This window comes from Montipora foliosa, chromosome 11 (genome assembly GCF_036669935.1).
Source record: "Montipora foliosa isolate CH-2021 chromosome 11, ASM3666993v2, whole genome shotgun sequence".
NCBI classification, from domain to species: Eukaryota; Metazoa; Cnidaria; class Anthozoa; order Scleractinia; family Acroporidae; genus Montipora; species Montipora foliosa.
In genome coordinates, this window is record NC_090879.1 from 53,164,903 (window position 1) to 53,189,902 (window position 25,000).

General features: G+C 38.2%; 1 protein-coding gene across 1 annotated transcript in view; it reads left to right on the plus strand.

Moving 5' to 3' along the window:
• Window positions 1–5,436: 5,436 nt before the first annotated feature.
• The window catches only part of LOC137977398 (general transcription factor 3C polypeptide 2-like), a 35,068-nt gene continuing 15,504 nt past the window's right edge, over window positions 5,437–25,000 (plus strand). The window contains exons 1-12 of the mRNA XM_068824618.1: window positions 5,437–5,488; window positions 6,494–6,552; window positions 7,219–7,301; window positions 7,700–7,814; window positions 9,081–9,145; window positions 9,777–9,850; window positions 20,371–20,511; window positions 20,747–20,824; window positions 21,155–21,244; window positions 21,446–21,517; window positions 21,642–21,796; window positions 22,477–22,581. Of these exons, the coding sequence (XP_068680719.1) occupies window positions 5,437–5,488; window positions 6,494–6,552; window positions 7,219–7,301; window positions 7,700–7,814; window positions 9,081–9,145; window positions 9,777–9,850; window positions 20,371–20,511; window positions 20,747–20,824; window positions 21,155–21,244; window positions 21,446–21,517; window positions 21,642–21,796; window positions 22,477–22,581 (1,089 nt within the window). The remainder of the gene's footprint in view (window positions 5,489–6,493; window positions 6,553–7,218; window positions 7,302–7,699; window positions 7,815–9,080; window positions 9,146–9,776; window positions 9,851–20,370; window positions 20,512–20,746; window positions 20,825–21,154; window positions 21,245–21,445; window positions 21,518–21,641; window positions 21,797–22,476; window positions 22,582–25,000) is intronic.

Below are 25,000 nucleotides of genomic sequence, written 5' to 3' on the forward strand. Positions count from 1 at the left end.
TCTGCAAGGAATGGTCATCAACATTGTTTAGAGAAACTCCAGAAAGTTGCAGGTTAGGGTTAGAGTAAATAAACATACCTTGGAATTTTCTCTTCCCAAAAAAAAGTGAAAAGGAAGGTGTCCATAAACGTTTCGACAGGATATGAGCTTGGATGACCTAATGGCGTAGATGTTGCTAACTCTCTTTACAAATGCGGTGGATTGACATACCCCTTCAATCCAAGATTATCCTGTGGCCAAACCCAAAGGTCCTTGGTTAACAACTGAAATGAGAGATTTCAAGAAGAAACAAAAAGGAAATGGGAGAGAACACTGAGGAAATCCATCTTTAAATTGACGGAAAGGATTTTTGAGGTATTTTCCTCCCCCTTCAAGCCTGTACGGCGTGCATATTTATTAATCACATTGAATGTCATGGTGAATGGTGACCTAATGGTTATCACTCCAAATTTTGCCAATGATGTCCCAAAATTTGGAAACAAAAGTGAACTCATACTTCAACAGAAAATGTGAACACATTAAATTTAAAGTGAAATGTAAGAAAGGGTAACAAACACACAGACAAAATGATCCTGAGAAACTACAATGATGCAGGGCATGAAATGCAAGGAAATTGTCGATTTTTTTTACAGGTATTCCATCTATGCGTGGAAATTACCCTCAATGAGTTAGCAGAGCATTCGACACTTTCACATTTGCTACAAGAAATAAAGCCCCACTCTTGACATGTTGATGATGCTGTTGGCACAAGAACTTGAAAGTACCTGGCAAATGTCTGTGGTTACCCAAGCATCTCCTTGAATACATCTGGGCTTTACTGAGAGATCTAAGTGCTGAACGCTGCGCAACTAAAGTGTCCATTGTCTGCGTTCTAGCTGCTAAGAGTGCCTTTCTTTTTCCTTTGGATATTGCATCTTTTCACTTACCTCACACTTTGTCCACTCCACTGTCATTTGCATTGCCTACAAAAGGATTTGATTGCCATGGTAGTGATTGCAAAAAATGGAATTTTTACAAATTGAACTTCACTTATGGTGGGCCAGAAGTTTGCTGCTTGGTTAAATTTTATTGTCCTCTATGGATTTAAACAATTTCATGGCATTGAAAAAAAAACACTTTCCATCTGCCCACAACTTTATTTGATGTTTTTTTTCACTTTGCTCGTGAGGAGGCGAGAATAGCATTCCCTTTGCAGTCGCTGTTTTGTCCTCATTATCCTTGTCCCAAAGGCAACATCACACAACCACCGATTTGTTTCCAAGGTGTCCAAGGTCATCCTTAGGTGCCTATTTCATTGCCCACTTGAGTCTAGAGAAATGTGGAGGTGGAGGTGTTGGTGTGAGGCAAGGTTTGCAGTGAGAACTGGACACATGGAAATGTAATTGGGTTCATCATCAGCTGTAATTATTATCACCCAGGAAAACGAAAGGACTCAGTAATGTTGAGCATGTGTTTAGTGCCTTTTACGTCACTGGGTAGGTTTTTAACCAGTGGAGTGGTAAAGAGTATCTAAGTGTATCGGTGTGTACCAACATTCAATAGACTATTCCGTTTGGGGACAGAAGCATAGTGTGTAATCAAAAGCAATGATCGGTCAAGGTAACAAAACGGTCCTTGTCATGATCGTGAGATAACAGAAAGAAATACGAAATAATATTTAACCCGATGGCTGTCTTATCAACAGGTGTTTTTCTGTTGATTAAGTCAATAATAATTAGGCCATTATCATTTGGTCATTTTTACGTGTAATTAGGAATCAATGGTGATACATTATAGAGCAGTGATGATACACGAAGTAGTTCGCTATTACATGTACTTCTGTTAGGCAGTTCCATTCAGAGACAGCAGGGTTTCCGGTTTCGTGGATTTTGGGGACAAAATATAGAAATTCAGATGTGCGGGGACTGTCTACAACAGATGGATAGGCAGCTTCTCAGTTGGGGCCCACTGAGATTGCCTTCTTTATTACTCTCCTGACCATGTGGTTGTTCGGTGCATGGTGAACATCTTGCTGTTCATAGAAATAAGTATCGGAAGAGTCTGCCTTTCGGCCTCCACTATTAGAGATTGTTCAAGGCCCACTCTAACCACCTTTTTTTTTTTTTTCCTTTATCTGCGGGCCTTACGACAACATCATTTTGTCGTTTTAGGGTCATTTTGCCAGTCCCGCCAGGTGTTTCATTGTTTTCCTTAGAGGTTTTCTTTTTCCAGAACACACAAACTCAGGGCATACGGTTTTGTGTAATCTGTTTGAGGTGTCGGGATGCCAGAGACAGACAGTTTGGGTTGTCCCGAAAAATGTAGCCATGCTGTCATGTTTTGTAAGAGCTCTCCTTTATACTTCATCTATTTGCTTAGTACTTCTAGACGACTGAAGCACGTAGGTAGTTTTGCTACTCCTAAGCTTTCTAAATTAGATCAAATTCTGCCTGTTGGTGAAACCTTCACTGAGTTTTTAATCCAGACTTCTGTTCGAAGCCGAGGTGTGAAAGAACTACACGACCGATTGCAGCATGGCACAAGCATGGTCATTCGAGTCACCTTTGCCTTGCATAGTTGTTGGGATAATATGATGCCTTGCATCTTTGGACAAGGTGTACTTTGCGACCACTCACTAAGGACAAGCTATGACAGAAAAGTGTTGCTTTCTCAGCCGAAATTTTCCTGCAGACCAATACTGCGATTTGGGGGCTTTTAAAAATCTGGGAATCCTTAAATACAGAGGAAATGGACCGAGCAAGTGTAAACATCCGCAACTGATTAATAACCGTACACTAAAAATCGAAGTCATCCACGGCCATCGCCTTTCTCAAAGTGCTAAAGAAGTTAAAGAACGACCTGCTGCAAGACATCTTATTCCTATCATTCCTATCACTACCAAGTAAGTGACCCCATCCCGGTTGGTCTTCGCAGTCCCGAAATGTATGTTTATCAATATTTGCAGTCTTAGTAAGATAAAGAATCGAGTTCGTGCATCTGTGGTTTCAGAGAGTGATTTGATTCATAAGATGTGGATGTTTGCGTAGTTAGCGAAACACATGTAAACTGGACATGCCAGATGCAGTGGTTAATATTTCCAAATACTCCAATTTACAGGCGAGATAGAATTGGTCTGGACTGGATTTGAGGGCAAAAGGTGGGGTAGCGATCTATGTTAGCAGCAATCTTAAAGTTGCAGGTATTAGTTTAAACCTATTCGGCCTAAGATTAAGTTCCATGACTGCAGAGCTCACTGCAAGGACGCACTCAACGAGGAGGACTGGAATGATATTCGTAATTCCAACAATATCGATGAGGCTGTGAATCATTTGGAAAGAACAATCCACAGCACATAAACTCTTGCATGCCTCTGAAGACGGTTTCTGTATCGTCATGTGACCCGTTTTGGGTAACACCCATTGTTAAGTGCCTGCTGAGAGCTAAATCAAGGATCTCGCCATTTAAGCGGGAGAAACTCAACAACATAAACAGGAAGATCTCTGAAGTGATCCGTCAGAATAGAACTAATTTTGATGCTTTAAAGGGAGCAAAGCGTGTTGGAAAAGGGTTGATAACCTTTCTCAGCAGCGAAGTCGCCCTGGAGTTTCTGTCTGGATAATGAGTTACTGACAACGTTGCACGATTATTTTGGATCCCTCTGTCATGACGATACCTATGTTAAGCCTAGCTTGATGTCAATGTTTCGAGTGTATCTATTCCTGAGGTCAGTGAGTGATAGGAGTGGAAGGCGCTCGATGGGGTCAAAAGGACTGCCACTGGGCCTGATGCCATGCCCTATTGGTATGGAGGGATCAAGCGGAAATTCTCACGGGCGGTTGTTACCAAGCTGTGGAACCTTTTGCTCTCGTCTCACTCATGGCGTAAGTCTTGGAAGAGGGCTAATATTAACCCCTCCCCTAAAGAAAACGGCAACTACAGCAGTATCAATCTAACGCCAGTTATTGCAAGGGTGTTCGAAAAGGTTTGTTTATCACCTCCACGTCATTTGAGGATAGTCTTGCACCTTCGCAGTTTGCGTATAGAGTCAGAGGTAGTTGCACTAATTGTTTATTGACTATTCAGCGCAGGGTTCTTAGTTTTCTTCATAAATCCTGCTTGTAAAGGGGTTAGACTCTTCAGTATGGACTTTAGTAAGGCATTCGATATGGTGAGGCATGTCCGACTCGCTGATAACCTTAAAAGTCTTGATCTCAACCCTTATATTCAGAATTGGTTTCTTAGTTTTCTTTCTGATAGGCAACAAAGAGTTGTATATAATAACAGGAAGGATGTCAATAAGGGTACGACCAAGGGTCTGTCAGCAGGTCTTATATATTCAATGTTTTTCTAAATGATCTAATATACAGTTAAAAGGTGTTGACATACTTTTTAAATGTGCCGATGACACGAATATTGTAATCCCCTTGTGGAAAGATAGAGTTGATCAGTCACTGGAAGTGGTGGACAGTTTTTTACGTTAGTCTGTAGAAAACTCTGTCATGCAATCCTAGAAAGTGTAAATAACTTACCTTGCATAAAAAAAGGGTTTGTGGAGGAACTGTGCAAAATACATAACATTCAACAATGCAGCGAGCTTAAACTATTAGGTGTGATATTCCAGTACAATTGTAAATACGCTTGCACGTAATGAGAACTCTTCGGCAAGAGGGGTACAATCAGGAGGAGCTGGATTATCTGTTTCATTCACTTGTTATGCCTAATTTTTTGTACGGTTTATCGGTGTATGGAGCCTCCTCTTCTGATCTTTACAACGTACAGAATTTTTCGATAGGTGCTATAAATGCAGGAAATTGAGGAAATTGAATATAAGGGAGTTGCTTGAAAGATCACATTGCCGTATTTTTAGAAAGGCCATGAGAACAAATTCGCCCCTTGTGAAGATTTTACCAGAAAGGAATTTCACCAATTATGCTTTAAGGAAAACAGGCTTCTATCATCCTTCAGTGACAACAGAGCGCTTCAAATCGTCCTATGTAAATAGACTTGTTTTAGATATGACATTGATTCCTTGATGTAAATAGATGTGTGCATATTGTTCTAGAGCTCTAAACTTTTTTGCATTTGATTGACTTGTAGCTTGAGATATGTATTTTTATCTTTTGAATTTATTAAAGACATCATTCATTCATTCCTTCCACTCATTCTGGATGATTATGAGACACCGCACCCTATACCCTTGCGGACTGTCTATGGACTTCTGTTTTGTACAAAGTCAGGGCGTGCTGTAAATGTTGCAATGTTGTGTTTATTTGAGCGTTCAGGTGCACACACATTCAAACCACTGATGAAGAGGGAGTACCCTCAAAACGTCTGGTTTACATATTTAATTCTTGGGTGCAAATTTAAACTTTCCTTTACCATTCATCCCCAATATTGCGCTGCACAGTTTCTTCGAATTTATGTTACGAGCCAGAATGCTTTGGGAAGCATAAACACATGAGCGAACATAAACCTCTCATCCCTGCATTCAGGAAGTTCATCAGAAAAGGTAACTCGGACACTTATGCAATAATTGCCATCCTGTGAAAATTTGATTATTTTCAATGAAGAAGAGGAAATACTTTTTCGATATGACTCTGACTTGGGTTTTTTCGATGCTCCAGCTTTTATCCACAAGAAGGATGGACGTCTTTTGTAATGGCAGCCAAATAAAGTATATCTGTTTCAATGCTAAGAAGCCTTTCTAGCTCGCTGCAATGAGCAAATCTCAAAAGAATTTTTGTTTCAAAATGAGTGCAGTAGGTCTAATTAACATAAATACAAAAGAATGCAAAGGTGGTCATTATGTATGAAAGTGGTCTATAGACATACTTATCTGCCATGTGTCTTGATCGCTGTAATCCTTGCTTCACTTTTAAAATACAGTTAGATGATATACTAATTTATGACATTATTAAACTTTGTGAAGTGCTCTTGAATATGAATCAATATAATTAGCACTGTATAAAGTTATTTTGCTATTATTATTTTTATTTTTGGTTGGTTAATTTAAAGTTTTCATCCATAGTCAATGCAGAATGATGCCAAATTTAAACCCTAATAGGGTTGACTACTATTAATATGTTTAGGGGTGTTTCCAGAGAAAATGAAACAAACACAGCCGTGTTAAGAAACAATTTGAGGTAGACAATAGCTGGCTCTTTACAGAGCCTGGTAGAGACAATTTCAGAACCACACCCCACCAATGGTGGTTAGAATAGGAATTGAACCTGGAGCATCTGCATTCAAATGAAGTACCCCAACCATTGGATCATTGTACTCCCTTAAGTAAGATTTATCAGTGTTTTGTTTTGGCCAAAAAGTTTGTCTTTGTTCTAATATGTGTCAACCAATTTCCAAATCCTCGAATGATAGTCACTGGATAAGCTTCTCATTCACTTCTGTAAGTGTGATAATCAAATACCCTATATTCCATAGCGTGGTTAAAGGTGTAAAAATGGTTTCAAGTAGTATCAGTTTTCTTAACTTTTAGCTTTATTTGAATTGTAATTAGACTCTATTGAAAGCACAGATCAGTTCCTGGCCATCAGCGCTTACAGATCATTGGATCAGGTAAATCTATTAACCCACTGACACCTCAAACGTCCTAGGACTCCCCCAGTTGAACTCCCAGGGTTCAATGGGTTAATCAGTCAACATTCATTGATTGAAAAGTGACATTTTGTATGAAATGCCTAGTATAAAATTATAGCTAAGTAGAAGCGATTATTAGAATATTAATTTTGTTAGAATATCTACTTATGGACATCAAGAGGAGTAAGCATCTCTTGCCATGACATAACAATTGAGCTTGACCAATTTGGTGGTAGGATCTTTTAGATGGAGGTGTTTTGGAAGACTTCAGTATCAGCGAATTTCAAGAAGGGATGATTATGCATGTACACAGCAAAAAACATGATTAATTAACAATTATTCGTCTAAGGTGAGGTGAATATCGACAAGGTTTATATTCACTGATATTAACCAAGCCTAAGGGGAATAACAATCATTGTTTTAGTATTACACAGGTGATTATTTGAAAAATAAGCATTTTCTTTAAAACGAGAATTAATTTTTTCATGTCACCGTGGCAAAATGGCTTATGGCCATTTTGAAAAGGCGCTTAGGTGATTATCACACAATAATCACCTTAAGTGCAACCAATCAGCCCAGAGAATTTTAATTATTCACCTATGTAATTATACTACTTTACAACACTGCATTAATCGTGTTTGACAGGTCCACCTTGTGCACAATGCTTTCTCTAACATGGGGCTGATACAACTGTGGAATACAGGAAAGTTAAAGGCGGACTCTGCGAGGTAAAGTTTAAGTTGAAGGTTGTGGTAAACATGGTGTCACTAAAGTTACAAGTTGTATGATGTGATTGAAAAGGGGAAAGTTAATGAATCGTCTCATATCAAAGATTGAAAAACGAGCAGGTTTCAAATTTTTGTCCTCACGTGATTAACACTGATCAAATCAAAAGATTGTGTCTAAAAGTCTTGATCCTGAGGTTTGAAAATGGTTCAAGTTTAAGTTTTACGTTCACTGCTATGGTATTAAAATTTGGAATCTAGAGGGTATGATTTCACTATTGCTATGGTGACTGGTTCTCCTAAATGTTCATAGTCGTCTTTCTGCAGGTTTGTAGCAAGGACGCCTTTTTGCCCTGTCAGTTCCTTGCTCGTATCTTACTTGATGACTTTTTTTCTTACAGTTCAGGAGCAAAACCAACTTTATCTCTTGGCATAGCGCACAATTATGGGACAATAAGGGAAATAAGCTGGTGCCCTTCAGGAACATGGGAGTCTGTATCATCCAAGCAATACGAAGTAAATAATATTAATAAACACATTTATCAACCGAGTATTTCATAGTATGTCAGGACCAGGTAGGAAAAATGCAGAAAAATTATGGAAATAATGATAATACAAAAACACCACTTACTTACTTACTACCACTACTTACTGTAAGTAATTTCTCCCCTTAACGGTTTTTTGGGGCCAGGAAAACAATACACGGGAGTGAACAAAATAATTTTCTTATCAAGTGCGACTGAGATTAAAAGATGTTTGCCAGTCACTAGACTGGTGAAATGTAAAGAGGAATGCAAGGGTTAGTTTGTAAGCAAACTCTGGTGCTGGATTGGTGAGGAATGAAACAATGGAAAAAAGAACAGTAAGCTTCAGCTCAAAAATGTTTTTTACCGTGGTTAATTTATCTTTATCAACTACTTTGGTAAAACCGAATTTTGGTGAAATTTAAAGCCTCTATTCAATAAACAGAAGGCTTTGAATTTCAGTTCAATAGTTCTTTTTTTTATTTAGCAGTGCCTTTATTTACTTTAAAATCTTGAAGAGAGCCAGTTTTGAGGGAAAGTGACTTTAAAGACTTTCAGGGTGGTAAAGAAAGGTTTTTTTTTTCATTCTGGCTCTTGAACCTCAATTCGCAGGGTTACGCAGGCAGACCAGTTGGCTATTTACAACAGCAGGTGGACGAGTTGAACTGAAAATGACTCTTACACTCCAAGAAGGTGCTCATCAGAGTTGGACTTGGCACTTGTATCTGGATTTACGAGTGTGGCACCCTCACCACCCAGACAATCAAACATCCTAAATCTAACTGGTTATTTAACAATTATTCTACGAGGGCACGCTGGATATGAAGTGATAGATAACCAACAAGGAGTGTAGCGCCGAGTTGGTCAATCATTTGATATCGAGCAAGCCCAAGTAGAATACTTGTTTTACTAAAAACTCCAGGATCACAACTCTTTTACTAAATCACCGGCTACTGCCTTGGTCAATTCCGGTCCAAAACGGCTTTTGTCTGCCATTTATTCTCGGCAGAGCTGCAAAAATGTGTTCAGCTCGCTTTATTGCTGATGCGTTCCTTGACCATATTAGCTACAGCAGGTATATTAACTGATAGCCTGTGTCCAGCGAGCCAATGAAAATGCTGGAAATTTGATATCTGTAGTTCTTTTATGCCTTATGGTTCTTCAGGTGTAATTATAACTTAGGAAATTTACAATAACTAGCTAATAATGTTATTGTACAACAATTGTATTTGAAACTCACTCTTCGTTTGATTTGTAGGATGACCTTCCTCGTCTGGGTTTGATGGCTGTAGCTTCCAGTGATGGTTTGGTTCGCATTTTAAGGTAAATTTGTTACTGGTGCTAGGATTAGTTTACATCCTTGCCTTCAATTTATTAAACGAACTCTACCTAGTATTTATGGTTCACTTTGGCAGAAGTTAGGGTTAGGGTTATCAGCAGATGTAAATATTTGAGTTGACCATTCTACCATATCAACCTTTATATGGACACGGTTCTTCAGTGTTGTACACAAACCACTACTCTCTCTACTCTCTTTGCTTATTCTTAGAGACATGTTATGGGGGACTGCAAACTGCAGTTTGCGTTTAGGCATTTTGCAGCCTCAGGTTAAGTCAGGCAAGGCATTCGGTGCCGGAAGCACTTCCTGCTGTTCAATTCTGAACTGCAAACTGCAAACCATGAAAACCCTTATGCTGAAGGTGTCAATTGACATCTCTGAAACCTCGGCAAAACAGAGATATTACCTTGCTCTCATAACAAGCCTGGACAATCAGTCAGTCTCCCTTCCAGCATGTAAAAAAAAGAGAGCTATGGCAGTTGTAGTCAATGTGAACTTCTGGGAAAACATGTCGGAAGTGCGTTTGCAGGTTTGCAAGTTCATTTCTGGTTTTAGCCATATGAGGGGTTCACATTGACTCGCAAAAAAAACGTAATATGTGGTCTCTTTTTACAGTATTCCTTGGCCATCAGTGTTACTGTCAGCCTCAGAACCAGAGCAGAATAGTAACCAGTCCTCCTGCTCATCTGGTAATGCATCTATTCTTACTATACATTTCTAGCTGTGGAAACCTTATGGGCTTCCTGAAACCAAATGTAAATGGACTTGAAAGGGTTGGTTTGGATGCACACTGAAAAAAGTTCTAGAACATGAGACGTTGTGATGTTGCCCCCTTTTCTTTAGTGCTTTTGAAATTGAAGCAACTGAAAAATACATATGTGGAAAGGCATTTAGTTAATGTTCAAAACAGCTGAAGTAGCATCAAATCGTCTAGTTTTTTTTAGAAGATTTCAGTACGTTATGTTTAACCGAAATCTTTCAAGTCCATTTATATTGCACTGGGTTACCCAGTTTCTTCTTAATCTTGAACACAAACTAAACTGCGTCACTGAACTCCAATTTATCATCATCATCATTTATATGCCTTGATCTTAAAATGAATTTTACAAAGTACAGCATGTTGTTAGGCAAGGAGACCTCAAGAAACCACCAGGCTTATAGGCTACCTTGACATCACAATATGATAAGAAATAACGGCTGTGAAGGTGTGGGGCTATGATAATTCAGTAACTATTTTCATAGAAACGCTAGCACTTTTTTCTTAAAGATAGGAACGCTTGAACATTTCACAAGTATTTGACAAGTATTTCACAATTGTTAATACTTGACAAGTTTGTAATAGATACAGGAAGAAAATTCCAGATTTTTGGTCCTTGGTAAAACAAACCTGTCAATTTCTTGATGTTAGTTGGACAGGAATGCACTCGATAATTACTGGCTGTTCTTGTGTTATAGCTATGAACTTTTTTAAGAAAGGAACTTTATTAAAGTGTCTAGTCGTTCTAACGCTGGACCACTAATTGGGGACACTGTAAACTGAACTTAACAATTAACGTAAATCAAGTCAAATTATTTTGACTGTTTGTCATAAAAAGATTGAGAAAGAGTGGAAGCAGCAGATCATTGTGGAAGAGAAACATAAATTTAGCAATTTCAAACGTATGCACTTGAAAAATATCTAACATTTCGTATTTAGAGAATAGAGGAGCAATATGATAGCTCGCTTTTGTAAACAGTAAATTCTGTTAAAGTACGTTACATGTACGGAAGTAGACGACCATGTGGAGTTACCATAAATAATCTAAGAATAAATTAATATGTAATACAGCATGCGTTTGGTCTTACAAGCAAAAACGTGTCCTGAATGAAATACCGATTTAGCGATTTGTTTGCATACAAAGTTTATGATATTTCCATGTAAGGCGTTCATCGTGATACACCCCAAGAAATTTAGTTACGTTGCTTTGTGTAAGTGATTGACCTCTGAAAGAGAGAGAAAAACTGTGGTTGAATTTCTTGTGACTCGGACTAAAGATAGCATAATTTGTCTTTGATATTGATTTGAGGGCCACTTGTTAGAAAACTGTTTAAGGTTAATGTGTTACCCTCGTTAAATATTGTATAATCGCAAGCTTGTTACATCTTAACCCAACGCCAACATTTTTGTAATTCATTATTTAGCAAATTCTCTAAGTTGTTGGGATGAGAGTGAGTAAAAAAGACACGCGTGTCATCAGCCAAAAGTGTAAGCTCCATTAATTTGGGAGCTTTAGGAAGATCGTTTATGTAAAAGAATGAAGGGCCTAAGATGGATCCTTGAGGAACTCCACACTTAATGGTCTGCATTGAGGAACATGTTTGGTTGATTTGAACGAATTGTTGGCGGTAAGAAAAGTAGCTTTGATCCACATCAGAGCCACATCACAGATACCATACATAGTGCTGCCACTGGGTGAGTAAGATTTGATGGTCAAGAGTGTCCAAAGCTTTGGAGAGATCTAAGAAAACACTTAACACCTAACATTATTATGAACAACAACAACAATAATAATAATAATAATAATAATAATAATAATAATAATAAAATAATAATGATAATAATAGAGTTACAGAACGAGTTAATTGAAGGTCCGATTAATCTTCGGTTTGTTGACAGGAAAAGATTGAAATCTGTGACAGCTGAAGTAGATAAAATAGTAGCATACATTACTCCAGAAGATCTGTGGCAGTGTAATAGACTGCTAAAGGCATCTGCTTGTGTTGTAACGAGACTTCTTGGTATTGTCAAAAAGGAACCTAAGAAAAAGGAAGAACCTTGGTGGAAAAAACGACTTAACGGTCAAATTAGAATCTTAAGAAAAGACCTTAGTAAAATAGAAAGTATTAAAAGTGAAAAATTGAAGAACAGGGATACCAGGGCCAGACTTTTTGAGAAGTACAGGGTTAAGAGAAAAGGCATGTTAACCGTCATTGAAGAGCTAAAGCAGAGAATCACGGCAAAGAGTCAGAAAATAAAACGTTATGACAACAGATAGAGCAATACCACCAAAACAAACTTTTTCAAAATAACCAAAAAAAGCTTTTTGAGAGATTAGAAGCGATAGAAAGAGGAAAAGAAGAAATTCCTGATGCTCATGCAACTAAAGAATTTTGGAGAAATATTTGGGAGAAGAATGTGTCCCACAATGACAGCGCAGAATGGATCGGAAAAGTGGAGAATGAAGTTCATGGAAGAATCTTTAAACAAAGTGACCTTTCTATAACCTGTGAGATGTTGAAAAAGCAAGCCAATAAACTATCTAATTGCAAATCTCCAGTGCAGGGTTTTTGGATTAAGAACATCAAATCTGTCCACCCATTTTTTGCAGCCATGTTCAACGATTCCCTTCTCATCATGAAAGATAAAACCAAAGGAACAGATGTTACGAATTACAGGCCGATCACCTGCCTCTCTTTGATGTGGAAGCTCTTCACAAGTATTATCTCAGAGGAAATCTACTCTCATCTAGATGATAACGGGCTATTGCCAGAGGAGCAAAAGGCTGTTGTAAAGGGTCTAGGGGCACAAAACACCAGCTTCTTATAGATAAAGCTTTAATCAAGAACTGTAAGAAGCGGAATGTTGGTCTGTCAGTAGGTTGGATAGACTACAAGGAGGCTTTCGACATGGTCCCTCACTCTTGGATCTTGAGATGCTTAGAGATCTTTGGCATTGTAGAAAACATCAAAAGCCTTATAGGGAATAGCATGAAAAATTGGGAAACCGAGTTAACATCTGGCAACCAGAGCTTAGGACGAGAGAAGATCAAGAGAGCTCCCCTTCTTTTTGTAATTTGCCTTATTCCATTGTCTTTTATCCTCTGCAAGGTCAATGCTGGGTACCAGTTTCGCAAAGGAGGCCCGACAGTTAATCACCTGTTATACATGGATGACTTGAAGTTGTTTGGCAAAACTGAAAAACAACTTGATGTTCTCGTTAACACTGTCAGAATCTATAGTGACGATATTAGAATGGAGTTCGGCATCAAGAAATGTGGAGTCCTTGTTATGAAGAAAGGTCGTTATCACCATAGTGAAGGTATTGAGATACTGTCTCAGGAGAAGATCAGAGAAATTGATGTACAGAATGGGTATAAATATCTAGCTCTAGAAGCTGATGGAATCAAAGATAAGACCATGAAAGAAAATATCAAAGTGGAGTATTTCAGGCGTGTTAGAAAATTACTTAAATCAAAACTCAATAGCAAGAACGTCATCACCGCTATGAAGGCCAGAGCTGTATCCATAATAAGGTACAGTGCTGGTATAGTTGAGTGGAGAAAAGATGAGCTGCAATCCTTGGACCGAAAAACCCGAAAGTTACTAACTATGTGCAATATGTTTCATCGCAAAGGCGATGTTGATCGACTGTACAAAGAAAGGTCAGAAGGAGGAAGAGGTCTAATGAGCATCGAAGACTGTGTCCTTATTGAGAAATATTGTTTAGGTTTTCTAACCCTAATCCTAACCAGGAGGAATTGATAAAGGAGAGTGTTGCTGAAAATGTAATTTGTACTTGTTTAAATAAGGACACCGTAATCAACAACAGAAAAAGAAACTTTAAAGAAAAGAACCTTCACAGTGTATATTTTAAGGCAACAGAATTTAGAGACCCTAAGAGTTCACTGCTGCCCAAAACCAGGCAATAAGAACAAACTACATTAAAGCCAACATCGACAAGACTCAAGAGAGACCTATGCAAAATGTACCACCAGGCAAAGGAGACAGTGAGCCATTTAGATGTTGCAAGGGTGGTACACTGGGACTTGCTGGGGAAGTGCGGCTTTAGTAGAGTAGACAAATGGTTTGACATGTGCCAGAAACTGTCCGTGAGACCACGAGTACAAACTGCTATGGGATTATAACATCCAGACTGACTACAAAATTAGTGCTAGGAGACCCAACTTGGTCGTTATTAACAAGCAAGAACAGACATGCTAAGTAATAGACATAGCAGTCCCAGAAGACACAGCTGTAAAGCCCAAGGAAGAGGAAAAGCTAGACAAATATCAGGACCTAGCAAGAGAGATTCAGAAAATGTGGAGTGTCTGAACCCAGGTGCTTCCAGTAGTAATTGGGGCATTGGGAACAGTTCCAAAAAGGCTTGAAAGGAACTTAAACACTTCTATAGAACTAATTAAACTAGACCCTCCGTGAGGGTGCACTGGGTTGCCTGTGGTACGTGCAGCGTTCCATGCAATTTTTTTCAAGTTGGCGGGTCATTAAGATCATTTAAGGGGTCACCCAGAAGTCATACCAGCAGAGGCCCTTTGGATCACAGGTCCTCACACGTTCGTATGACGAAACAGATCCTTTTCTGAGGTTAAAAACCTGGCTACCGGCCTATTAATTAATCATTTGTCAGAAAGAAAATTCCTGTCCTCTTTAGAAAAACAGTCACGCATTGCTTACGTGTGGTAGTGAAGTAACACAGCGATTTATTCCATAATGTCAACTCGGCAAGGTACAGATTTTGTTAGCTTGCTTTATGCAAAAACAAATATTGATGCAAAGTAAATAAATGTTGATACACAGTTTTTAGAAAGAGCAGAAGGAAGTTTCTAGGACGGTCGCTCGAGATTAACATATTTACGACATGAAAACAACATAAATTTTGAACCGTGAATATTGAATATAAAAAGTTACGATCAGGGACACACATTTTGGGAGATTTTTGCTACGTTCAATTTTGTTATGGTACTTTTGGCTGCACAAATTAATCTCAAAATCGAAAGTGACATTGCTGAAGTTCAGCGGGCGCCGTGATTAAGTTACCGTGGCATGTTTACTCGCCAAACAGTGAAGCATCTGTGTCAAATGATGGCAAGATACCAGGTTTTCGTAAGTTTCTTTTTCTGTCAAGTGTTATAAAGTTTGACAATAAATGAGCGAATTCAAAACAAAGATCACAATCGCCCAACTGTTGAGGTTGACCATTGTTTCTGCAAAGTCAAAAATTTACTCTCCAAGACGAGGTTATTTATCACCAGGTAATTCCATCATTTTGGAAATAGCAGCTACTTTTATTATTTATCAGCATCACAATTTTTTGCTGATTTTGGGGCTCATTTTGTTGAAACTCAAGCACGCATCCAACAGACCTGTTGATTTTCGTGAACCCTCCCTGCTCACAGAGCAATACTAAAAGTATCCTCCCATATCACATTGCAACCTTAAGCTCGAAAATTCAATACACAACATGATATTATAATTCAGAAAGGCAGAAAATATCCTTTTCCAGCGAAACATTTTATTGAAAGAAACAACATACTTGCTATTAGAGGCAAAAACCTCTTCCTATTTCATTGCGTGCACTCGCGTGTCAAGTTACCATGTACGCAACAAAATAAATTTCAGGTTGAAACCCTTTCCTGAAGAACCTTCTCCTTGAAGAATGATGCACAAAATAGTCGACAAGCTTTGTTTGAAATAATTCTTCACTGTCACATTTCCAATTTTTTTTTTACCTGACTTTGTTTAACCCATAAGTTACTAGATAATTTTCCATTTGGTTTCAGTGTTGTACATAACACTACACTCGAGGCAGAATGTATATTTATATTTAATTAAGTTAGCACAATAGAAAGACCCTAACCTCATTTTGACACGAAAATGCTTTACTATTGCCATGAAAACTATCCAGTTAAGCCGGCATGTTATAAAACATGATGAATTCATAAAGGCGACCTTTTCCAGCGAACAATTTTTTGAAACAAACAACATATTTGCTATTTGAGGCAAAAACCCCTTCCTATTTCATTACATGCGTGAAGACAAAAACTCAATCGTGTCAAATATGCGCAATATTACAACAAACAAAATTTCAGGATCAAACCGTTTCCATGAAGAACCTTTTCCTTGAATAATAAAGCACAAAATAGACGGCAAGCTTTCTTTCAAATAATTCTTGGCTGTCACATTTCCAATTATTTCTTTACTGAAGACTGTGCAGAGTTGATCACAGATCCACTTAAGGTGTTCCATTTGTTCTCTGTCTTTGTTGAACCCATAAGTTACCAGAGAATTTTCCATTTGGTTTCAGTGTTCTACAGAACAGTACACGTGGTAAAATATTAGAAATACAGCTCACTTTGTATTCAGCTCGACGGGCGATAGATTGTTGTCGACGCTTTTAAGATTCCAGGTGTTTGTATTTCACCGCCTGCCTAGTTTATCCAACTGCCGTTCCATTATTGAGCTCCATAAGGGTATATTTTGTTTAAGGATCCACCAAAACGCCATTCGCGTTACATGACTTTCAACGCCATTGCAGGTTAAGTTAATGATTCTGCTGTGTCCACCAGAGAAATCTACGCGTTTCCACTACCCTCTCGATCCTAAGAAAATACGCGTAGAAGGCTCTATGCACAAAGACACCACTTACCAGGGGAGTGACAGGCAAGACTTTTACCGACACAGGAGAAAAAAAAAATAAAATAAAAATAAATAAATAAATAAAACGAACAAATCCCACCCACTTCCTGACTGGGATTGCCATACTGGCAACCCAGTAAAAAACCGCTCTCCTTCGCACAGCAAGAATTCTGAGAAAGGTATTGGAGCGATGAAAGCCATGATAAAATTTGGGTTTCAATAGGCAACTCTTGTTGTTGCCTGGCCCCCAAGAAGATGACCCGGATCCAACTTTTGGAAAAGCCAGTGCTGAATCCACAATAATAATAATAATAATAATAATAATAATAACCTTTATTTCAACGGGATAGTTTTTAAAGCTGGTAGCTTGTGGGGTTGTGCTTAAAATAATCAACAAAATATTCATGCTAATGTATACAAATAAAAATTAAAATTAAAAATAACGGTGAAGTTTTCCTATAAAAGTACTGTAATGTACTATTGAAAGTCCTGTTAAATTATGTCATATCATAAGGTCAAAAGATCCTTAAAAATGTGCATTATCGCTCCTCGTAGACCTGGCCATGACTGCATTAAAATTAAAACCCTTAAAATATGTTTTACGTATGTTTCATCCCTGCCAAGGGACTCATCAGAGACCTTTCGGCTAACTAGTCAAACATCGCTTTTGCAATTCCTGCTAGCATCAAAATGATGGTGGCAATCTGGCCTTATATCACATAAGGATTCCCAATTGCATAATTTGCCAACTAACGTAAGAATTCGACAATAGATAATTAATTAATTAATTAATTAATTTTCTATTGTCGAATTCTTGCACTTTTTCAAAATATTTTTTACGTGTTAATAGCCTTGATAAACGCTTAGGGTCTAAATTGGAATTGTGGTTTTTGCTTGTTAGATTCCACAATATTACCATAGGCGTACGGGCACGATCCGACTTGGGGGGGCGGTGTCTTTTTTTGCCCGAAAAAATTACACAGTGCCCGAATGCTTGATTGTTGAAATATGTTTTTTACTTTAAAAGTCATAAAACTCTACGTATTCGAAACATAGAGTTTTTAGAACCTCACATAATCTATGTAGGTCTACTCGATCTAGTAACTAATAAAAACATAGAACCTCACATACTCTGTATTAGTCTACTCCATCTAGTATTTAAACTAGCAAAAAAGCTTATTAAAAAAAGTAGCTATTTCTTCCATGGCGTTGTCCAAAAGTGTCAATTATTTTGTTAATACCATTTGCTATGACTCTATTGGCATTTAATGCAAATGATGGCGAGGCTATTCAATCTACTCTACCCCATCGTGCTGCGAAGATATGTCTTAAGTCTTCGAAATCCGCTGAACATGATGTTGCTGGATTTACGGCCAGAATAGACGCCACCTTTGAGAATTCTGGGATCATTTCAAACAGGTGGTTTGCGATCAACAGATCAGCAGCCGAGCAATTCAAATGTTTTAAGATCAACTGCAAGGACTTATTGCAAAACAAGGACTTTAATATCTTTTAAGTTACACAAGTAATATTTTTATACTTTCACAAGTGCTCTTTTTTATAATTTTGCCTTATTTGTATTTTTTAGAACTCTATCTTTTGTTATCTTTTATTGCCCGAATTTTGAGCGTTTTGCCCGAAAATTTCGGAGACTGGGGGGGGCGGCGGGGCAGGGGTGCAATATTGTCTGGACCCGTCAATTTTCTAGCAATCACTAGATTCACTTTCTCTCCACCCGACTTTTGTTCTATATTTATCTCCACCAGCTATGGTGGTGAACTCTGATTTATTTGTGAATCTAAATCTAATATATCGTAACCATCTGTCAAACATGGAAGACTGTTGACCAGTTCATATCCAATTTTTTCTAAGTATGTATTCAAACTCAAGTTTTTTCCTTATGATCAAGTATTAAGGCACCATCTTCTCTTTTCAGGGGTCCGATACTCTTATGTATCGTGGGCTTGAATGCTCTGTTGAGTAGATTCCAATATGCACACGTAGTTTTGACTTCATTGAACATTGTAGAAAAGGAGGATGCTTTAGCATCCCTTAAGGCTATGGTAACCTCGTTTCTTGCCTTTTTAAAGTCCTGCCATGCTGTGGGATGTTTGGTTGTAATATCATTTTTAAATAATTTAAACCTTTCATTCATCTTGTAGCAAACGGTATTAGTTATCCAAGGCACTGAATTATTTGTAACTGTGACCTCTTTCCACGGGGTGTGTGGCCACATATATTGATAAGTAACTTCTGCCAAATCCAGAGACTGTCATCTGCGCCATCAAATATAGATCCAATGTGGAAGGGTGCAGATTCGATGTCTGAACGAAATTTATCCTGATCAAGTCTCTTGTAGTCCCTTGTTCTGATGTATTTTGGAGGAAACTTTTTGTTGTTTAACTTGATTCCAATGGAAAAGTCCCTGTCATGCTGATGAGATCTTTTCTTGTCGTAAAAATGAGGTCAATGAGAGATTGTGATGCCTGAGTTACTCTAGTGTCCTCTTTATAACATTATGCATGTTAAACATATCCAATACTGAGTGTAATTTTGCTGTGTTATTTAGGTTTTGTTGCTAAAATTTTTACTCGGGCCCGTTGGGGCACCAAGTTATGAAATATGTTCGATTTCAATTTTTTTTCCTGTGCAGCAAAATGCACAATAGAAAGCACGTAGCAGTGTTTGATTGGGTGATGCACAAAAGAAAGCACATGTTGGTGCTTTGATTGGGCAATGCACAATTTGAAGGCACGTGGCGCTGTTTACATTGGTTATTAAAAGCAAACCACGTAGTCCAAAATCATGGAGAGCGCTGTGATGTATTGTTTGGATTACTGAAGATCTAAGTTGTGTTGGCTTAATTTCTTCTTGGGGCGCTCAAAACACATACAAGAAAGGCACACGCTTTTTGCGGTAGACCCACACTAAAAGATGTTGAGCATCAGCTTCGAAACAGGTCGTTCCGCGAACTGAATGAAACTGAAATGTACTCAAATGTAACTGAAATTGAAAGCAATACAAGTCAAAATACCAATTCTCTAAATTTTGAAAAATGCACTGAGATTCCAGCGACAACATCAGGCCACCTTCAACTGCACGCTCTGATCACATGCAACAGCAGCAAGAGCAGCAACATTTCGCACGTAAGTGTTTCCCATTTGACGTCATAGTTTGCGCAATGTTGCCCGCTCATGGCATTTGGCGGTAAACAGTTTCATTGTTAGATGTCATGTGACCATGAACTAGCCAATGAATGGGCGTGCTGTAGTGGGAAAAACTATAGATATAACAATATATTATATTGGTCGAAAAATTCTATCAGGTGATTATGCATTACTTTTTCAAAAAAAAGTGAAAAGTTGGGCAGGAAAGAAATAGGTCTATAGTTTACAAGAAGACTAGGATCGTCTGCTTTATAGACAGGAATCACTTTAGCAATTTTCAGATTATCAGGAAAAATGCCTTTTTGTAAAGAGAGAGATTCATGATATTTGCCAAAGGTGCAGAAATCAAGTGAAATGAGTGTTTAATTACGTGCATTGAAATAATGTGATAACCTGGGGCCTTACTCGAGGCGAACATACTACAGAATGCTTTCCAGTTCACGGGTGTTGGTAGGTATCAGGGTAATAGGAAGATGGTTATCATCACCAGGAAAAGAACGAAAAAGAGAATTTACACTGGGTAATCCTATCACATAGGTTGACTTTCCCTGCTGCTGTTGAACCTTTTTGCCCTCTTAATGTTCACTATAAGTGGTAACGCATGGTTGTTATTTGCGTGTATATTACAGTGATAATGCATGCCACACCTCATGTTGTATTGGTGCCTTGCTCAATGGGTGCAACATATGATGGACAGTGTGGCCAAGCTTGGTGTGTCAGATGGAATCCACACTCCATGCATGACAAAATTGCAGCAGGGTTTTCAGATGGTGAGTGTCATCTCTGTGAAGTTGTTTGCTCTATGTAGTGTTAGCACTCCAAACCTCGTTATGGTGGCATGCTTAACCCAATGAATACAAGTCTTTGATGTACAAAAAATATTTTATTTTATTAATTTTAAGACGTTGGAAGTTTGGCCAACATTTTTTTCTTCATATGCACCCTGCCTACCTCCTTTTAACCCTTTTAACATAAAATTCACATTGTTTCTTTGGTTCGTTTTAGGAAGTGTTGCCATTTGGAATTTGTCAACAGAGTCAGTGTTGTTGAAGGAGCCAATTGCATTTGAAAAGCGGACTTTTCGTGAGTTTCAGGATTGATATCTCATTGTCTCATTTCGAACAGATTGGTATCATGAAGAATCATTTAGCAAGAAATAAATTATACGACCATGCAACTTTTTCAAATGAATATAATGAATGAAAGGTGCTCAATTCTTAAAAGAAAATGCTAGTTCATTTGTGTAAAAGTCTGTATAGTACTGTGATACCATGACTTTATTTCTTTATGGCTGCTTCATAGGAACCTATTTCCATAAAATCGTTACGTCATACTGTACAAATTACTGAAAACTGACCTGAAAATTAGATGACTTAGAAATAATTAATTTTTTGTCATCTCTAACCGATACAGGTCTTTTTCCCTTTCTCCATATTTCTGCAAACTCATCAGTTATCAGAGAGGTAGCCTGGTGCCCGCAAAATCCCGATATTTTTGTGACAGGTAAGCAAACATTTTTCGTTTTAAGCATGGTGCACAAAGGTATTCTACCATTACCCTATGGAAACGAGCAAGTCTAAAGGTTTTGACATACACAATTTTTCCCAGAAAAGTCTTTGTCAGGACGCTTAGTTCAAGTCTGTTTTCAGCTCTTGCACGACTATTATCATTCTATGGTGGAGATTTGTTTTGTCTTTATTCCAGGTGGTTACGATCGACATTACAAGCTTTGGAATCTGAAGACTCCTTACCTTCCCATTACTACTTTCAAAAGAGGTATGACTGTAGCTTTACTGTAATTTCAAGACACATTTCTTCTTTCATTTCATCTGAAAGGAGTTGTTTTCCTTGTCGTGGAATTCACTCTAAAAAGTAGCCTCAATTTTTTATTTGTTCACAGGAATTCCTACTGAAATAGAATGGCCTCAAAGTTTTGGCAGCATCGTTAGTAGTGAAGAGGACTGTTTCCAGTTTGGAAGGTGTCCAAATATTGTAAGAAAAATTTCTTTCATGGACAACCACGCCACGTTGAGTCATCAGAACAGTACCATCTGGGTAAGTAAATCTGTTGCTCAATCAGAGAAAGCCAAAAGTGTAAAGTGCATAAAACGAAACCAATTTTCTTTAAGCACTGTTATGTTAAACGCAAGAAGTATGGAAAGTAATTTTTCAAACGAAGACAGTAGGATTGAGAAAAGTACTGAACTGAAAGGAGGCAGCTTTACCACCTACGATGAGAATGCCAGCGAAAACGTCACTTGAAAATAAAGATTAGTGCCATCATAACTGTTTGGTAGTTATCCATCTTGTTCACATCGTACGATGTTGGGAAGAACCAAAAACTGGATTGGCAGGAAAGCTGTTCAATTAAAGACAGAGAATTAAACGTCGACTTTAGCAAGCTTTTCTCTTTCTTTAAACCAAGTTTTTAAGTAGTGATGCCATTGCTCTTGGTTTTGCCATTGCTTGGGATTTGAACATGGAGCATACACATGCAGATCAAGCATCCTAACATCTGGGCCTCAGTACCCTTTTATGGTATGTTCCATGAGTAATTACAAAGCTAAAAGCATGACCTCTCAAGTAGATATTGTAGACACAAGGACAATTCCAAGTTGGTGTGAGTGTGACTTTTTCTTTTTGTTGTTTCATCTAGCAAGGCATTCTCCAGTAGGCTCATAGTGCCTTGTAATATAGCTCAGTTTAATTGCATCAGTATCTCTTGCTTTCAACAGACTCTTTCCTTGTCTGATTGGAGCAATTTTTTAGCTTGTGGAGATGCTGCAGGGGAAGTGGTGGCTGTGTTTCTCAAGAGCTGTAGCAAAAATTGGCCAAAGTTTGTAAGTAAATCTCGGTCCGTTGACCACTTCTGTGGTAGTGCTTAAAGCTGTATTTTTCTTTTGTAATAATAATCCTAATTGTCTTGAATTAAAGAGGGTAGTGTACCTTTTCTCAATTTTTGTACTCACAGACTTTTAAAATAAAATGAAATTAAATTGTCAGAAACGAGACAAAGAACAGACAGCTTGTTTGTCATTCTCGACTTAACTGATCACTTGGTTTGATAACCCTGCACAAAGACATTTGTAGGAGAGAAGTGATCCTCGCACTTATCTGGACAATTTAAGCAATTGTGGCTTTAGTAGACACAATTTAGGTGGCTTCAACGGGATTCAAACACATGGGTGGCTTCAAGCAGACTGGCTTCATAGGTCACTTGGTACAAGAGCATTGCAACACCATCAAAGAGGTCATGGGGTCATCTGACTTTTTCAGGTGTCTAAAAGAGAAAATTGATTCATGGGTTCAGGTGTCTATAAGAGAAAAAACGAAAGATATATAGAAAGTTTCTTGGCTAAAAAGTACGTTGTTTAACTCTAAAAGCGACGAACAATATAACATGCCTCATTCATTGTAAACAAAAAAAATGTAAATGCTTTGTTTATAGTGGAAGTGCACTTAGCTATCAAGCTAGTTTACAGGCACCCCACTTTTAACAATGTGAAAGAAACAATTCAAAGTTAACAGAAACATTATTAAGAACCCCAACTGGCTGGAGGCAACCAGTTGGCTATTTACAAAGCGTGGTAGAGTTGAATCCGGGACAACCAAAAACAAATCCTAACCAGGTTAGAACGGGATTTTAACCCGGAGCAGCCGCATGCAAACCCAACGCCCTAACCACTCGACCACACTGCCTCCTTAGAACTTTGACACAATGTGATCATGTGCACCTTTGTGGTTGCCTAGCATGTGATTAATCTCTGCTGGGAACTAATTTTTGCGGTGTTTTCTTTTTTTTGATAAAAAACCCCTCAATCATCAAGAACGTGGAAACGATGTGGCATCATGGAGGCCTCAGAAAATGGTTAACGTGACCTTTTGATTGACTGCTTTGAGTTCGTTTCTTATGCCTCAAAGACTCGAAAAGTATTGTCTTAACCTTTTATCGTTTTGTTTTGTTTGTAGCAAGCTCCAAGTGCTTTTTCTCAATGCAAATATCAAAATAAACGATCTTTTTTACCCCATTGTATGTGGATTAAAAGCCATTTTAAGTTATATTAATGGAAGTAAATTTTTGCTGTTTTTGATATTGCTGACCAGTGTTTTTTCTGCTGTAACGTATTTTTGCGTGTCAAGTACCATCCGCAAAATCTGCAAAAATTAAACCCTGCAAAATATATAAGTGATAATTTTGCCATACCATTTGCTGCGTAAAACCAAACAAAATTTTGACCTGTCATCGGGTTAGATTGAAAAGAAGAGAAATTATGAAGCTGAAACAACGTATTCAGTCTTTTCTTAGTGTGTGACATAAACGTTTGCTTCGTGCAACTCCAGACATGCATGACATGCAGGAAAACGTCCGTCAGCATAATTTGCAGTTGATTTTTTTTCTGACTATTTCACTTAAAGGGGCTATGTGACGTTATGTTAGTGTGTTTCGGGGAAATCTTTAGTTAATCACGAGTTTACAACTCAAAAATGCAAATGTGGAATTCCTTTACTGATAAAATTATCGTTGCATCACAAACGAAGTGATTTTACGGAAAAAAAGAACGACCTTATCCAGGCGATTTCTCATAATCTTGAGAAACATTGTGCCAACGTTTTTTAAAATTACCCAAATGTAATGCACCTATCAATGTTAAGGCCGAGGGAGGAGGGGGGGGGGGGGGGGTGTTGGGGCATGGGGTTGGGATTTTCACATTTCCATTAAAAAAATCAAATTCCTCACCCGTGGGACAAACTCCCCACCCGGTGGCAAGTGAAGGTGGACAAATGTCCTTCATACGATCAAAATCGCAACCCTGGGGACATCATGTATGATCAAAATTCCTACCCTGGGGACAGACCTCACGATCAAACTACCGTGGTTAGCCCAACCCCCCCCCCCCCCCCCCCCCCCTCCCCTTGGCTTAACTTTGATAGGTTCAGAATCCGTTTGATGATCTTGTCCATTTACGTCCATTCATGCTTCTCTTTCCTTTTGTAGTCTTTCTTTTATTTTTTTCAACAGTGGTTATTACAATGTTTCATTCTACTTTTTGGGCATTTATTATATCATTTTGCGTGACATAGCCCCTTTAAAGAAGAAACGAGTGAGTTTTACTCAAGAGCGTGTTTTATCTTTGAACTGAATTTACTACCAAAGCTTGAAAAAGTAAAAGACCTCAAAATGAGACAAGACATTGCAAAATAATTAAACATGTGAAAGTGTGAGCCAAAGGGCGTCTGGTGGCACCACGTCTGCGTGAC